Source organism: Palaemon carinicauda, chromosome 4, assembly GCF_036898095.1.
Source record: "Palaemon carinicauda isolate YSFRI2023 chromosome 4, ASM3689809v2, whole genome shotgun sequence".
Taxonomy (NCBI): Eukaryota; Metazoa; Arthropoda; class Malacostraca; order Decapoda; family Palaemonidae; genus Palaemon; species Palaemon carinicauda.
The window spans coordinates 90,126,647-90,144,314 of NC_090728.1; the positions used below are offsets into that span (position 1 = coordinate 90,126,647).

At 47.4% G+C, this 17,668-nt stretch overlaps 1 protein-coding gene across 1 annotated transcript; it reads left to right on the forward strand.

Moving 5' to 3' along the window:
* Positions 1 to 16,473: 16,473 nt before the first annotated feature.
* On the forward strand, positions 16,474 to 17,385 carry LOC137639563 (uncharacterized). The gene has a single exon (XM_068371827.1). The coding sequence runs from the start codon at positions 16,474 to 16,476 to the stop codon at positions 17,383 to 17,385; it is 912 nt and encodes a 303-aa protein (XP_068227928.1).
* Positions 17,386 to 17,668: the final 283 nt, after the last annotated feature.

Consider the following 17,668-nt stretch of genomic DNA (forward strand, 5'->3'; position numbering starts at 1 on the left):
ACATCTATGGTATAGTACATACCCTAGACAGAAAACTATGGTGTATAGTTATGCAGTAAATACTTTTTTGGGCTCAAGCCATGACGTCCTGATGGAAGGTTCCTTTAGTAGCTTCCCAAGGGTATATATGACTACAGTGATATTCCCAGAGAATTAAACCAAAGGTTTCACAGAATTCTAACTTCTGGCGCGAGTACCCTTTAGATTTACTCTCAAGGATATCGTATATAATCAGGGGACGTATTCTTGACACGCGACATGGCAATCTGCACCCCGAATAGCCTTTACGCTTCGAGGGGGATACGCGGCAGAATTAGAAGGGTAGCCGCATCAGAGGTTACCCTGGTTCCCTTACTACTATTACTACTATCCTATCACAACCACGCCAATTCCCTCTGGCGGTCATTTCTTAATTTGTAGCGCCTCGCTACGGTGGTGCTCCCTGTTGATCTGACATTTTTAATCGATTTCTAAGGATCTTTATGCTTTCTACAGCTTCTTTCATCCATCTAGAAAGTTGAGTATTCCTTCTTTACAATATGTATATTAATTCTAGCCTCACAATGAAATTTGTGTATTTATTGTGATTGGATCTACGTCGATTACCGGTGTCGCCATGGGCGCTGTCGTTCATTGGGCATGTGTTATTTAGTTAGGTATTTATGCATTTGATAATTATAAAGATATTCATATGCATAATTTTCCCTTTTCTGTGTCGATCTTATATGTCAGAGTTTCGGTGATTTTAGGTAACCGAGATCTCGCCTTGCCTAGGTAACCCAGCCCAGACAACATATACTTTCGACATTTCCCCGGTTACCCTTGTGTATCGGTTATCATTCATTGAAGATTGATATCTCCTGGAATTGTTAAAGCCGTTACTCGTCTCGAATAGAGATTTAAGGGTAATCACTCTTCCCTCTGAGAGTAGCCTTAGGCTACAACTCTATGCGTCGACTTTGAATTTCGAATTCAGGCATGACTAGCCTAGAGTTTTCTGTCTCATCCCTTAACAGCAGACGGCAAGTTTTGGGATTCGATCAGAACCTCAGAGTATTTAGTCTTATGTCGGCGGGGTGAATTGCATTCCCCTGCCGGCTGAGCTGCTGGCATAGGAGGTTAGACCTCCCTAGGCTACACCTATGTGGTTGCATGATGCCGCCACCTTCTCTCTGTAGTCTAGTAGACTAGTCCTATGCTCGCAGACCCTAGGCTGTAGAGTAGTATACTCATGTGGCCTAGGATGGCGCGGCATTGGAACTTCTGAGCTGGAGAGAAGCAAGATTTCTCGGTGTTTATCTTGAATCCCAGATGCTCTAGGAACTGGGTGACCTTGTTACAGGCTCTTACACAATCTTCGGGCGATGTCGACCAGACTAGCCAGTCGTCTAGGTAGGCCATCACTTGGACGCCCTGAAGATGGAGTTGTTGGACGATGGCGTCTGCTAGCTTGGTGAAGATCCGTGGAGCCACGTTGAGCCCGAAGGGCATGGCCCTGAAGGCGTAACTTTTCCTTTGGAGTCGAAATCCTAGGTAGGAGGAAGCGTAGTGATTCATTGGAATGTGCCAGTAGGCATCCGCCAGGTCTATGGAGACCGTGTAGGCCCTGTGAGGCAGAAGGGTCCTTATTTGTTGCAGAGTCAGCATCTTGAATTTGTTGTTCGCAATGAACTTGTTGAGAGGGGATAAGTCTAGAATGACTCTGAGTTTGTAGGAGTCCTTCTTGGGAACGCAAAATAGTCTCCCTTGGAACCTGGTTGACTTTACCCTCCTGATCACCTTCTTGTTCAAGAGTTCTAGGACATATTCTTCCAGGAGGGGGGTTGACTATTGGAAGAATTGCTGGAAGGCTGGGGGTGGTTGAGTCCAGCTCCAACCTAGTCCCTTCTTGATGATGCTGTGCGCCCAGGGATCGAAGGTCCAACGATCATGGAATTGGCGGAGTCTTCCTCCCACCGGAAGCACTTCATTGCTTCTGGTGTCCCGAGGGTTTGCCACCTCGGCCGCTAGCTCCCCTTCCTCCTCTGCCTCTGGAGGGACGGCGAGACAAATCTCTGCCGGAACCTCTGCTTGAGCCCCTACCTCTGGGACGAAAGGTAGTAGCGTGTTGCTCATATGCAGGGGTAAAGACCGGTGACTGCGACACCACTGGTTGGGGGACCAACTGAAAGGTCTGCTGTGGCTGTGTGGCCACTTGGGGAGTAGCGGTACCTGGAAACTTCTGTCTCTGTTGACGTTGCTGGGGTTTCGGCTTTTGAGGTTTCCTCTTAGGCTGAGGGCCATCGTCCTGAGAGGATTTCCTCTTCCTTGACATGCCCCACTTGTGGAGAAGATTCCTATTCTCCCTGGCGGCCTTGTCTACAATCTCTTTCACCAGAGAGGAAGGAAAGAGATACTTACCCCAGATATGGGAGGAAATCAGCCTCCGAGGTTCGTGTTTTACCGTCGAGTTGGCGAACACGAATTCACGACAGGCTCTGCTATATAGGTCCTTCATCACCGTTGCCAAGTGCGATTTGGCTAGGACCATATAAAAGTCCGGGACTCTAGTATCCCTGGCCATAAGTTCTAGCTGTACCTGGTCACAGCGACGCGGCAAGCCTCTCCTTCGTATCCTGTTCCCTACGAAGGAGGTGATCATTTAGCCTTGGGAGGTCCTCATTAAATTGACGACCGGCTACGTCAGGCTCTAATTTCCATACCATGAAGGTTGACTGGACGTCTTTCCAGTGCCTATCATCAGGAGGAACAGTAAGGGAGAAGGGTCTGCACTCCTGAAGTGCAGGGCAAGGTTTCCCTTCCTCCACTGCCTTTAAGACCGCTGTGAAGGCCTTTTCGATGAAGGGGAAAGTCGCAGCATTCGGCGCAACAAAGGTTGGATGCTTCTTGCTAAGCGCCGGCATCTTGGAGTTGGTGAAACCCCTACTCTTCACCGCCTGGGCTAACATAGCCTGGGCCTTCGCGAGATCGAACACGATAACCTCCTTCGGTTCGGTCTCTTCCTTTGAGGCTGGTTCGGACCTGAGCCGGACGTAACAGTCCGGATAAGCCTCGAAATTCGGGAAGAATTCCACTTCTTCCAGCAGGATAGAGCCAACCCTTTCACTGATGTAGATTTTTCCAGTCGTGATTGGCATATGCTCGGCATATCTCCATGGGTTAGCTTCCGAGCAAGTGGGGAGGTCCTTAACCGAAATCCGTTTCGGTTGTTTAAGATTAACCAGAGTAGTCCGGAATTGCTCCTGGGTTTCTCGTAGTTTTCGTTCCATGAGGGCTTCAAGCATCTTGAAGACCTCCTGAGTGGCTGATGGAAGAGGGTCCGGGGTGGCAGAAATCGAAGGAACAGGTTCCTCGGACAGTGCAGGAGTTGCTGCTTGAGTAGGAGCGGGAGCGACCTCGGTCTCCGAATCAGGGTATTCCACCTGATCTTCCTCATAGTCGAGTTCCTCGCCCATGAGGTTCTTCTCCGTCTCTTCTGACACTTCCGACATACGTTCCACGTTATCGGAATCTAGATGGCACTCATGCATGGACTGGGCCATGACAATATCAGGTTCCACCACGATCTGGACGGTGGGGATCTGATCACGGGGGACCACAGAGTCTTTGGATGCCTTTGGGAAAAGCAAGGCCCTCAAATCTTCGTTGGCGAGATACGGTCCGGTGGCGTTCTTCTGGAAGCCAAGCACCTTCTCTCGAGCGTTGTCCCTTGCCTCCGCAGAAGGAGGATCGTCGAACGCCTCGACTAAACGACTCTTGCAGACTGTACAGTTCTGCGGGTCCCAATACTTCAGGTCGCCTTTCTTGGCAGCGCAGGGGGCGTGGGTCTGGCACGCCTTGTGCCTGTAGAAGTCCGGGTGCTTCACCCCGCAGAAGTGGCTCTCACACTTCATATACTCCTGTAAAAGAAAGAGATCATGAGTACATGGAAGGCATAAGAATGACTTACATTACTCTAAATTTAAGATATCTTAATCTAAATTTTTAAACATTAAATTAATTTACAAGGCATTTAACTGCTTGAGAATAATGAGCGGGAAAGGAAGTAGATAGACACATACTTGTGAATCCCGCCCAGTCGGTTACCGTAACCTTATCAGTAGGCAATTTCTTTTGTGGCCGAAGGTCACAAAACGGAAATCCATATGGATAAGCCGTGGTGGGTAGAAGCTAAGCTTCTAACAGAAATTGCCTGCAGGGTGTAGCAGGGTCTGAGACCACTCAGATCCCTGGAGTAGAAGGGGTATAGGAGAAACCCCTTATTAAATGAAGGTTCCGGCAATCGGCTGCACTAAGACACATAGAGTATGCTGGAATATTGTAATGTGCAATCAAACAGCATAGCCACAATCTTGGATGGTAAGACAATACCTATATATAGAAGTAGCCAAGCCATCTGGCTGCAGCATTTTGACTGTCGGCATGTTGTCGGCAGGTATGGGAAGGGGTGCATGTCCCTTAACGTCGTCTGCCGGCATGTCGTAAGCCGGTCCTGCAGGGTGGAAGGCATCAAGACAGACACACTGAGTATCTAAAGTATAATACCATCGTGGCGACCGCCGGATCGCCGGCAGGGGGCGGCGGCTCCGGCAGCCGAAGGCTGACGGCCTGTTGAGCTTGGATCAATTCATAAGATAGATATGTATATGGTTGTATACCTAGACCGCGGCAATCAATGCCGGCACGCCGGTGGCCGGCTCCGAAGGTTGGCCAGCTGTTACTAGGTAAAATGAGGGGTGGGACGTCGGCTGTATGTCGACGGAAGGCGGAAGCCTCCGGCACACAGAAGGCTGACGTTTTAGAGGAGGAGGGCATCTTATGAAAGAATGTCACATGAGGTAGTGGCGGTTATCGCCGGCAGTAGAGGCGGCAAGGGACCGGCACCAGGAGAGAAAGGTAAGGAGGGATGGAAGGGGTAAAATCCCATACCCCTCCAGCATCCCTCCGGAGAGAGTGCACTCATGATAGGAGTGGATACTCCTAGCACCCAGCGGCAGGGAGCCCGCAGTCGGCCGGGTGCCTGGGGTAACCCAAGGGAGGGTTAGAGGGCACTCAAGAGGGGGGAATCCCCCGCCGGCAACCATCCCCATAGAACGCTATGAAGGGTATGTATACCAGAGCGGCCAGCTCAGCAGGAGTACAAAGTTAGCCCTACCACTCCACCCAAGGGAGGAGTTGTAGGACTAAGGACAGATGTGTGTAGGCAAGCCTACACCAAAGGGATAGGTGGGGAGGGGGAAGAAAAGATCTTTCTATAGAGGAGACTCTGTATGAGAACGGCCACCAAGGAAAGGGAGAACGCTCCCTAACCTAGGTTAGGTAGCCCAGAATGAGAACGGTACAGGAGTACCATCCCAAACTATAATAGGGCAGAGTCAACCCCCAGAGTTTAACCTAGAGAAGGAGGGCTAACTCCTAGGCTAGGAAAGCTTAAAAGACACATCGCAAGTTGCAGGGAGGAAGGAGTAACCCAACCAGGTGCAACTGAGGAAGGGCAGAGCCGTTCCTTATTTCTCGGTCCGACCCTAAGGGAGGGTCATTCCCTTAGGGTAGGTAGAGAAGCAAAAATATTCTGATTGTAGACAAAATTCCCCTATATAGAAGGGGAAGCAAGACTACACAGAGGGAATGCCCGCAGGCAGGGGGATTAGGGAGCATATAGGGGTTCCTACATTAGGTTAGGGTGGAAAGATACGCAATCAACCCAGTCCCCTATATGGTCCCCGAAGGCGAAAACATTTACATCACAGTTAATAGTATGTTTAATAATGCCACAATCTTCATAACTTAACCTAGGAACACTGGTAAATATCATGCATGAAAACAAGCACTAGGCTGTCCAGCCTAGGGGCTAAGCTGGCGATCTAGTATGGGGTCGAACGGCGACCGAGTCAGATGCGCGCCAAAACACGATATAAGTAATTCCTAGCTATGAAGACTAAATAACTAATAATATTAATTAGTTAAATGACCAGAGAGGGCTGTTCTGGCTAACCAAATAAAGCATGCAACATGAACAGCGACGCCATAAAATGGTGCGTCCGGTATCGGCACAGCTCTGCCACAAAACTCAATATTTTACGAAAAGTAGAAGTTACTTTACGGCTAGAGCTTATTTAAACAATACTGGGACCTGGTACTCAACTTTCCAGAAGAAGGTGAGGCTGAAGGTAGCGACATAACGGCGATGTAAGCAGATGAAAAACGCACTCAAGGAAAATCCGACTAAAGCGAGAAGCTACAGGCAGAAGGATGAGGACGGACGTGACGTCATTTAGCAATGGCGCCCGTTTGTTTACGTCTCGAGTACCAAAAGCAGCCACGGATGAGTGTAACTTTGGAACGGCTCCCCAGTTATTCTCCACCTTTCCATATCGAAGTGTTAACTCTATATGGGGTGCAGATAGCTATGTGGCGTGTTAATACATGCGTCCCCTGTTGATATACGATATCCTAGAGGGAAACCTTTAGGGTACTCGCACCAGAAGTTAGAATTCTGTGATAACCTTTAGTATATACTGCAAATAGGAAACTATAGTATGATTATACAGTAGTTATTTCTAAATATCTTGGGTACCCTTGTGCAAGCTTCTGCTGGTACTGCTCCTATATCGAAAGAATGGTATTCCTTCGATGCTCTGATTGTGAAATCAGTCCTCCTTACCTCAGTGTTAAGTATAAGGGGGGACAGTACCTTGAACGCTTCTCTACACGTAGGTGTTCGACCCCTTTTTTACCTGGAATTCCCCAGTTGGAGGAATCTCCTTATATTAATACTGAGGGGAGGTAACAGCATTGGCTTGCAGGGGATACACAGGTATGTCTCTCCCACTATCCCTTTATAGCTTCCTGTCCTAAGCTATTTTGTCAAAAGATGACTTTTGCAAATTGTTTATCAGTGTGATAATCAATTGAATACTCATTGCTGTTCTCCTTTCCTTACAGGAGGAACATGAGATGATGCATCGCAGTCTTCTGCAAGAATAAGAGTGAATATTTTCACGGACATAATACATGCAGGTTTCATGCCCCCAGCAATATTATTTCCAAATCCCCAAACCCTTCTGAGACCCTCCAGCCTGTAAGTAGGCCGGACCTTATTGTCCGAAGGTCTCGAAAATCCCAAGTTAATAGAATCTAGGGATACAGCTCGTAACAACTTACACAATTGGGTGTCAGGTATCTAAAATCTCTCCGAAACCATACCTACCAATATTAAAGCTTCCTAAATGTGCGACATCCTGTCCCTTATCCCTTTTTTCTCCACTCCAGTTCGAGGGGAGGAGGTGGTGATGGGGGTATCCCCACCCCTCGCTGCCAGTACATACACGATGGCAGTCTCAAGCTGTCGAACTACGGTTGGTTTGGTTTCAGGTGTTGTCTGAAACAAAAAGGCAGTTCAGTTACGAACTCGCGAAAACTCGGAAACTCTACGGGAATTGGACAGAAGATTTCACTTATTCATTGTGGTAACTGGCAAATTGGTGATCCTTTCACTGGCTCGTAGTGATAACAACGACGGCAGTCATTGATACACTGTCACATCTGACTCCACCGCCGAGAGCCGGCAGTATGTGCCCATGGTCACCACCCAGTCAATGGCTGGGTTGGTATGCCTTCAGTCTACAGCCCGCCGACAACCGGCAGACCGCTGACAGCTTGAGGGGTCGCCGACGATTCAGCGGGCTGCTGGCTATGCATATAGTTTTCACCACTAACCAGTCACATTGAATGCAGGCTAAGATGGTGTGCCTTCTGTCGGCGACCCGCTGACGACCGACGAGTCACTGACATGCCGGAGAACTGCTAGCTATATCGGTACTGAAGTACTGCCCCAGTTGACTTATCCCCAAGTACTAGCCTTAACGGTAGTATGCCAGTTGTATAGGTGTATACAATACCCTGTACATCTGTAGTATAGGACCATATCACAGACAGATATCTTTGGTACATAACCATACAATAGAATAGTTTTCCAATACTCTGTGCTTCTAAGCACAATCTCTTGCTGAGACCTACCTGATTTGGGGACTCACTTCCCCCCTTTCTTACGCTGACTCTTCATCTGTCTCTTTGATTCTCATTAATTCCCTGGAAGTAGGCGCTGTTTACGCTACTCTATCCTTATGGGCTAGAATCTTCCATTGGGTCCCCCTTAAAGAGGATGCCCTAGAATCAATAATTAGGAAGGTCCCAGCAGTTGGCTGGAGGGATTCACACGTATGTCTCTCCTATTCTTTTCCAGCATACTTATCCTAAGCTTTATACAATAGAAAGGAATCTTTTATTACAGTGAAACACAACACTGGGAAGCTGATATAGGCAAACGGTCAGGTATGACCTAAAAGGAGGACGGAAAAGTTTCTTAGTTCTCCTTGGGTTGTTCAACAGCATCCCACAGTCACAATGACCATTGTTCCACAAACGGTCAGATATGTACACCTTCTGATCATGCGAAGCAAACAAACGCTTCTGGTAGGAGGGAGGTTCCTTCCGGATCGCTGGACCTTCGATCCTTGGGTCCTAGGCCTAACCAAGATGAGACTAGAATGGAAATAGACATACCTCCACCATCATTTCCTCAACTCTTCCTATATTCCAAAATCCCCCTGGAAGAGTATACCTTAGAGCTCTAGAGCATACTAGCGGTAAGGAAAGTAGAGTCTATCGATTTCCAGGGAAGGCTGTTTAGTGTTCACGTGAAGGACTCAAGAAAACTCTGAGTCATTCTGGACTTGTCACCACTCAACAACTTCCAATAAAACAGCAAGTTCAGAATGTTAATGCATCTGAACATAAGGACCTTATTCAATAAGGGGTGTTCGCAGTCTGGTCAGACCTGAAAGATGTCTATCGGCAACTTCCAGTCAGTCACCCCCTCCCCTCCTACCTAGGATCCAAGTTACAGAAGATAACATATATCCTAGACAAGATTCTCGTCGAACTAGATTCAGTTCTACGATCTTCACGAAATTGGCAGACACAGTCAAGCGAAACCAAGCCTAGAAAGAGTTCAGGCAACAAAGGACCTGGACGACAGGCTGTGGTGGGCAGCACCCGAAACGGCTGGGCTATGAGCATCCATGGAGATGATACAGCCCCCGGAACATCGGGGATGCAAGATAGCTTCAAGAAGTCTCGATTCTCTCCAGCTCAGGGGCTTCAATGTTTTTAAAAAACCATTGAAACCTGTGGTCACCCCAACTCTCCTTTCCCTTGGGGATGTAAAAGGAGATTGCAAGGTCGGTCAAGAGACTACGGTAATCAGTCAGGATTCTAAGACGCTAACAGGGAGGAGTTTTGAACTCTCTCCAGTTCACGATAACGACAGACCCAGTGCTACGAGCACAGCTGTAAGATGCGTTAAGAGGCTGGAGAAGATACGCATCAAACACTTGAAGAGATCTAAAAGGACCAATCATGGTCGTTCCTTCTTCGCTTACCCTACAATGACCAAAGGCCACAGGCCCATAGGCCATGTCAGCCCTGTAATGGGTTGGGAAACTCTCTCCACGCAGATCAGACCTGCTCAGGCTGATCTGGGGCATCGAAGCGATAATGAGGCGTCAAAACTGTCGAGGATAAGGGACGTCTCATTTCATTAGGTGATGTTAGCCATCCCTTCCCTAAGGGAATGGCACCTATCAGCAGCTCATGTATAAATGATCCGCAAGGTAACAGTGGATGCTCTTCTCGGGCTGAAGCCAATAGAGTTGGAATGGTCCACGGACGCAGACCTATTCCCTCCCTAATGGGAACAAGTCCCCGAGCTGCAGATCGATCTCTTCACCACAAGCGTCATCAAGATACTATCTCGATATATAGCCCCATACGAGGATCCTCTAGTGGAGATAACAGACATCATGTCTCTAGAATAGAAGGGATGGACTTAGGAATTCCTGTTCAGCCCATCCAATCTCCTGCGGAAGGCCCTCTACATGCTGAGACCCTTCCAGGGAAGAAGGGCTCTGTTGGCTCCCAGGTAGCCCAAGAGCACCCCGTTCCCTGTAATGAAGGAACTGAGGCTGAGGCTGGTCCTAGTTCTGCACCTAGGATTATCCAGGAGGTTCAGAAGTTTTCTGCCTTCGATTTATCACAGAGCACCCATTCCCTTCATCTTATGAATTCCTTGCCCTAACGGTTAGGAAAAAGACTTGGGATCTCAAAAGGCAAAATAGAATTCCTAGAAGCATACAAGTCTTGTCAACTAGAAGACAATACGAGTCTTCTTTGGAAAAGTAAGTTACTTTGTAAAAGCAAAAGGACCGAAAGGAATCTCATGATCTTCTGCCTGTCCTTCTCTGTCCACCCTTATAATCAAGGTCTGGCGGCTAACAGCACAATGGCCTTTGAGAAAGGAGGCAGTGCATCCTTAGATACTATGAAAAGATTGGTTCCTCGGCCCTGTCCCCATATGAACCCTTGAGTAAGCACCAAGAGTATGGCCGACTTTGCGAGAGAGGTTGCTTGATTGGATCTTTGGATCCATGGACCAATATCTACGTGCAAGTCAGTCTCGACTAGACCTCTTCTATATGCCCTTTAAGTGGATCTGACAAATGAAATCTTTTATAAGATTCCGAAGACATGTGCAGGCTTAGGCCTGCAGCACCACCAAAGCCCATCTCATGGTCTTTGGATAAGGTCCTTCATTATGCCTCACCTGTGAACAATGAGGATTGTTCCCTCAAGGATCTAACCCAAAAGGTTATTTTTCTGTTCGCTATAGCCTCTGGGGCTAGAGTTAGTGAAATAGTGGCCCTATCTGAGGATGAGGGCCACATTAAGTAGGAGAACTGCATCTCTTTCCTGATTCAACCTTTCTCGCTAAGGACGAGCTACCCACTAAGAGGTGGGGTTCCTGGAGAATCTGCCCACTGAAGGAAGATGTCTCTCTGTCTGCTAGAGTGCCTAAGGTCTATCATCGTAGAACTTCAGACTTCAGGAGAAACAGCTCTTTACAGGAGAAACCTCTGGATCAAACTATCCCCACAACTGAGGGCGAAGCTCACCTACCTTATTCGCAGAGCGTATCCTGACAGTACTCATGCAGATAGTGATCCGAGAAAAATTGCTTCATCACTGAACTTTTCAGTGTGGGGACTTGAGCCTCTTCGCTCATTTCCTAGACGGAGGTTGTCCAGAGTGTCTTACAGACACTATGCTAAGCAAGTCTATGAATTGAAGCATTATGTGGTGGCGGCAGGTGGTATTTTGGACCCTGTCGTCTAGCTCTGCGATGAACAGTCAATTGATTGGGACTATCAGTTAAAAGGAGAAGGGGTCAGCATTTTTCGTGTGACCTCCCTTTGAATAAGTGTTGCCAAGGTAACACCAAATCTGTTCAGAATCTCAGGTGTGAAATTATACAGATAACACTAGTGCCGTGTGTACATAGTACACAGTGTTGTTAGACTATATCATGTACAGAAATTATAAAGAGAAGTCTTATTAAAAGAGCTTTTCTTCAGTCTGAGAGTGGCACTCATCATTTCTTCCCCTTTCAAAAAAGGGAACATTAATTTCTATATATGTCTCTTGTATAATTTCCTTAGCATGCTACATTCATTTAGCATGTAGTCATTTATTAGAAATAAATGTCTATTAAAATGCAGTTGCGTCCTAATTCACCCAAAAATTGCATGTTTAAGATGCCAGAGTTCCTTGACTTACTCATGTAAGTATTTCTCATATCATTGTATGCTTACAAACAACGGATGGGGACACTGATATTGATTCGGCAATATATACAAACCTTGAGACCGTTTGTATTCTCAGTGTATACTTATGTTTGCTCATATAATATATGCTACCTTGAGGCCCCTTTTCTACCGTCTAAAATGACTCTTCCCTGCAGGGGGCAGGAAGCACTAACATTGTTATGCTTAGTGATAATGACGGATAACGGTAACGTCATTAGTCTCAATTGGCCTTTTTGGCCATAGAAATATTATCCCAAGGTTAAAGCACTAATGAAAATCCACAGATACATTAATTCTCGGGTACGCTTCCATCAGGATGTCATGGCTTGAGCCCAAAAATCGGATTTTGAGCGAAGCGAAATATCTATTTTTGGGTGAGATGGCCATGACGTCTTGATGAACCCACCCTTTTTTTCTAAGAAAAGATCTACACAGTTTCCCTCCCGAACTACTGTATCTGTAGTACCATGCTCAACGCTACAAGGAATGACCGCCAGAGGGAATTGGCGCGGTTGTGATACGATAGTAGTAGGGGAACCAGGGTAACCTCTGATGCGGCTACCCTTCCAATTCTGCAACGTATCCACTTCAAAGCGTAAAGGCTATTCGGGGAGCAGATTGCCATTTGGCGTGTCAAGAATACGTCCCCTGATCATATACGATATCCTTGAGAGTAAATCTTAAGGGTACTCGTGCCAGAAGTTAGAATTCTGTGAAACCTTCGGTTTGATTCTCTTGGAATATCACTGTAGTCATAAATACCCTTGGGAAGCTACTAAAGGAACCTTCCATCAGGACGTCATGGTCATCTCACCCAAAAATAGATTTTTCGCTTCGCTCAAAATCCGTTTCTAGCATACTCTGTGTATCCATGCACAGTCCCTTGCCGGGACCTACTCGAATTGGGGATAATTATTTCCCCTTTTCACTATGCTGAATGAACTCAGCTCTCTCCTTTTCACCACTGCTAATACCCCGGAGGAAGTACTAGCTGTGCTACTTTATCCCTACTGGATACCTTCCCCCTTAGGGCTTACTCGAAGGAAAGCCCTAAAGTTAGTAGTAGTGTAAGGTCGTGGCAATTGGCTGGGCGGGATTCACAAGTATGTGTCTTTCCTGCTTCATTTCCAGCTTACCTATTTTAAGCTTACACTTGAAAAGGATGACAATGTAGAGTTTATCCTAAAGTCAAGTGTTAATATTTCCTGCCATTTGTAGATAAACTCTACGTTGTGGGTTTGCTTTGTCTACAAATTGGTGAAGTACCCATTGTTTGGTTTTTTTGTTGATGGCTTTTGCCGATTTTAGATTTTCCCTATTTACTTTTCACTCGGATAAGAAAGATTTTTTGTTTTTTTCGACTTGGACAATTAGTTTTAACTGGTTTTCTAGTTTTTCATAATAGTTGACTCTGTTATTAGAAAGTGTGTTAAGGGGTGCAAGACTCGGCTTCCTAAAGCTGCTCTTGATCCCCATTCAATATGTAAGAATTACAGAGGGCATGAGTGTTCATTTAATAAAAGATGTAATGAATGTGAAAGTTTATCTGATAGAGAGTGGTGAGAGTATGATCGCTATGTTAGGAGATTGGAAAAGGACAGACTTAGGAGAGCTAGATCGTCGAGTGTTCTGTCTAATAGGTCGTCTGATAGTCAAGTCCTTTCTAACTTGCATAATACTAATATTCCTGATCCTAGTCCTAAGGTTGTAGTACCAGACCCACCTACAGAGTCGGAGGTAAGTGAGCCTTCTTTGAAGGATATTATGGCTGCTATCTCTGCCTTGGTAGTGAAAGTGCAATCCCTTACTTCGGATAAGGAAGTGATGTGGGGGGCAGTGCGTGGTTTGCAACGCAAGTTCGGGGATAGTGATAGTGCAGTGGAGGGTGCGTCCGTTCGTGTCTGTTATGCTCCTATCCCTAGACTTCTTCCATGCTCCCCAAACCCTGGGAGAAGGAAAGTCTACAGGCTAAGGGAGGTGAGAGACGTTGAACAGCGAACAGACGTCCCCTCGAATGATCCTGTTGATGCATCCCAGGACGCTCCCCCTCGCCACAGGAAAGGCGAGATTAGGAAGTGTTCGTCTTCTTCGAAAGACGCAAGTTGGTGACAACCTCTACAATTGAGACCTCTCAAGAAACATAGGTCCCCTGTTAAGTTCCAGCAACCCTCATGTAGCAATTGGAGCTCTCCGGAAATATTCCTGTCGGAGGAAGACGACATATCCGCGCCTAAACAGAGGTGTAGGATGCATAGCTCGTCCGAGGAAGAAGACGTGCACTTTACATCGGTTCACGCTTCTCCCCCACCCCCGGATTGGGAGATGTTGCAAGGGACTTCACCTGTTCTTCGCCAGAAGACCCCAGCTAGGGTTTCCGAAACTGTGGACGCTCCCTTGCAGCAATCTGGACGCATTACTGGAGGCGACAAGGATCGTGACGCTCCCTCGCAGCAGGCTGGACGCATGCAGGACGCACCGCAAGCAGCATGCCTGTTAGAGCTTCAACAGTCCATTACGTCCCTGTTTGACGTTTACAAGTCGCAATGACTTACAGAGGAAGCTCGCAAGAAGGAACCTAAGGACGTCAACAGACCTAGGAAGAGAATAAGATCGGAGCGAGACACGAACAGCCAGCAAGACACGGACTTGCGGCAAGTTTCAGCGCTCTTGGACGATCCCTCGCAGCGATCTGGATGCGTTACGGGAGGCTACAAGGATCGTGACGCCCCCTCGCGGCATGCATGACGCATGCGGGACACAAGCAAGCAAGACGAGGGGTGTGATTCTCCCACTCGTTCTACATCAGAGATCGCTAATCCTTTGGAAGAGATCTCAAAGGAGGAGACGCAAGAAACTCTTCATGCGGCAGATCTTAAAAGATTACTGGCGGTTTTGGCGGACTTATATCCGAATGACTTTCAGCAGGCTGTTCCTCGGAGCCCGCCCTCGCAGTTTTTGAAGGGTAGACCCCAGAAACCTTCCTCCTTTCAGAAGACAGTGTTAGCCAGATCGGTAAAGAGGGCTTTTTCTATGCTGAATGAGTGGATTCTCAAGAAAAAAGGAACAAGGAAGGACTTCCTTTTCCTTCCCCCCTACGAAATTGGCTTCTAGATCCAGTGTATGGTACGAGACTGGGGAGGCTCTCGGTTTGGGAGTTCCTGCCTCCTCCCAAGGGGACTTCTCCAGACTCATTGACGCCTCGCGTAGATCAGCCATGACTAAGGCTAAGGTTATGTGGTCCACATCGGAGATGGATCACTTGCTGAAGGGCATCTTCCGAACAATTGAAGTCTTCAGCTTGATGGACTGGACTTTCGGAGCCCTCGCAGATGTCACAGACGAAAAGAACGAGACGGAGATGCACCTTATTGCCTGTGAGGGACGGGACGGTCGAACTCACACCCCTTTTCACGGCAGGTATTATTAAGAAGAGAGCCATGCTTTGTTCTTTCCTGTCGTCAGGATTGACTCTCGCTTAGAGAGCAGAGCTCTTGTATGCTCCTTTAAACAATCACTTCTTCCCTTCAGATGTAGTGAAGGACTTGTCGGCAGCTCTTGCGTAACAAGCGACGCAAGATCTAATTACCAGTGCTGCGAAGAAAGTTCTTCCGGCAAACTTTTTAGCCAGGAAGGAGAAGGAAGCGTCTCCCACGCGCCAGCCCTTTCGTGGGAGGGCCCTTTCAAGAGGAAGTCCGAGAATGGCTGCTGGAGGACAACCTCATAAATACACAAAGCAGCAACCAAAAACCAAAAAGTGAGCTCTACAGCCTCCAGACACATGTGGGAGCCAGGTTATCCCACTACTGGCAAGAGTGGAGCCAAAGGGGAGTGGACGACTGGACAGTTGATGTTTTGAAGGAGGGATACAAAATCCCCTTCCTAAGAAGGCCTCCTCTTTCGCCAGAGCCGTTAGAGTTAACAGCTACATACTCGGGGAGCAAGGCAGCAGCTCTTCAAGAGCAGGTAAACCAGATACTGTCAAAAGCAGTGATAGAAGTGGTAGAGGACCCCTCGTCAGAGGGTTTTTACAACAGACTTTTTCTGGTTCCCAAGAACTCGGGGGGTTGGAGACCCGTTTTGGACGTAAGTCCACTGAACAAGTATGTAAGCAAAGTCAAGTTTGCTATGGAGACATCTGCGTCAGTCCTAGCAGGCACCAGATAAGGAGACTGGATGGTGTCGATAGATCTGCAGGACACGTACTTTCATGTCCCAATTCACCCGAACTACAGAAAATTTCTAAGATTCGTACATCACGCAACTACTTATCAGTTCAAAGCACTTTGTTTTGGACTAAGCACGGCTCCTTACATTTTCACTCGATTGGTGTTGAACGTGGCTCAATGGTTACATCTGAAAGGGGTACAAATATCAATGTACCTGGACGACTGGCTAATCAGAGCCAGATCGCAAGAAAAGTGTCTGGAGGATCTACGAGTAACAATGACCATGATGCAACAGCTAGGTCTGGTTGTAAATCTGGCCAAATTACAACTGACGCCTTCACTGCTCGGTGAGGGAATGGATGAGTCTCCTGGGAACCCTCTCCTCGATTGAGCAATTCGTATCCCTGGGAAGACTTCATCTACGTCCACTGCAATTCCATCTGTCAAGACATTGGACAAGAGACCAAGACCTAGAGACGTGGATTCCGATCCCTCTGGGAATCAGGAATCAGTTGAGTTGGTGGGACGACCCTAACAAACTCCTAGGAGGCCTTGAACTTCAACAGAAGAACCCCGACCTAGTGTTGTATTCAGAAGCATCGGACATGGGGTGGGGTACAACACTGGAGAAGGGCGAGATCTTGGGTCTGTGGGAAGATCATCAGAAGGAATGGCATATAAACGTCAATGAGCTGGTGGCCATTCATCTAGCACTAATGCACTTCCAGGAGGAAGTCCAGAACAAGTTAGTTCAGGTCAACGCAGACAACACCACAGCGTTGGCCTACATCAGGAAACAGGGAGGCACTCGTTTAGATTCCCTTTATGAGGCAGCAAAAGATCTCCTACTGTGGGCAAAAGCGAGGAATATAACTCTGATAACCCGCTTCATAGAGGGAGAGAAGAATGCAGGAGCGGATCTTCTCAGAAGAGGAAGACAGGTTCTCACTACAGAGTGGATTGTACATCATGAGGTGTGCAGCAGGCTTTGGAATCTGTGGGGAGAACCGTTTTGTGACACAGAGAACAAAAAGGTTACCAGTTTATTGCTCTCCAATCCCAGACCAGGAAGCAGTAGCAGTGGACGCCTTCCTCGTGGAATGGGTAGGACTAGATACGTACGTCTTCCCCCATTCAAGATCCTAGACAGAGTCATGAAGAAGTTCAGAGAGTCAAACAACGCCCGCATGACCCTGATAGCTCCGTTTTGGCCCATGAGACCCTGGATCACAGAAGTGATGGAGTGGCTAGTAGACACCTCCAGATCGTTACCTTGTCGGACCGATCTACTCAGACAGCCACACATAGAGAGATACCATCAAAATCTCCTCGCTCTCAATCTAACTGCCTTTCGACTAATGAAAAACTGGCAAGAGCGAAGGGCTTTTCGAGGGAAGTTGCAAGAGCTATCGCGAGAGCGAGGAGGACGTCCACAATCAAGGTGTATCATTCTAAGTGGGACGTGTTCAGAGAATGATGCAGAATTAACAACATTTCTTCTTCCAGTACCTCTCTAACTCAACTGACAGATTTTCTGTTACATTTAAGAACACAAGAGAAACTAGCAGTATCTACCATCAAGGGATACCGCAGCATGCTAGCCACCATCTTCCATCACAGACATATTGACGTGTCAGGAGACAAGGATCTCTCGGACCTCATAAGATCCTTTGAGACCGTTAAGAGGAAGGACAACCCAACCCCCTCTTGGAATTTGGATGCAGTCCTGATGTTTTTAACCTCGAGCAGGTTTGAACCTCTCGACAAGGCTTCTTGGAAGGATCTTACTAAGAAGACCCT

Coding starts and splice junctions, on each gene's coding strand:
- LOC137639563 (XM_068371827.1), top strand. CDS start 16,474: ATGGGGTGGGGTACAACACTGGAGAAGGGCGAGATCTTGGGTCTGTGG.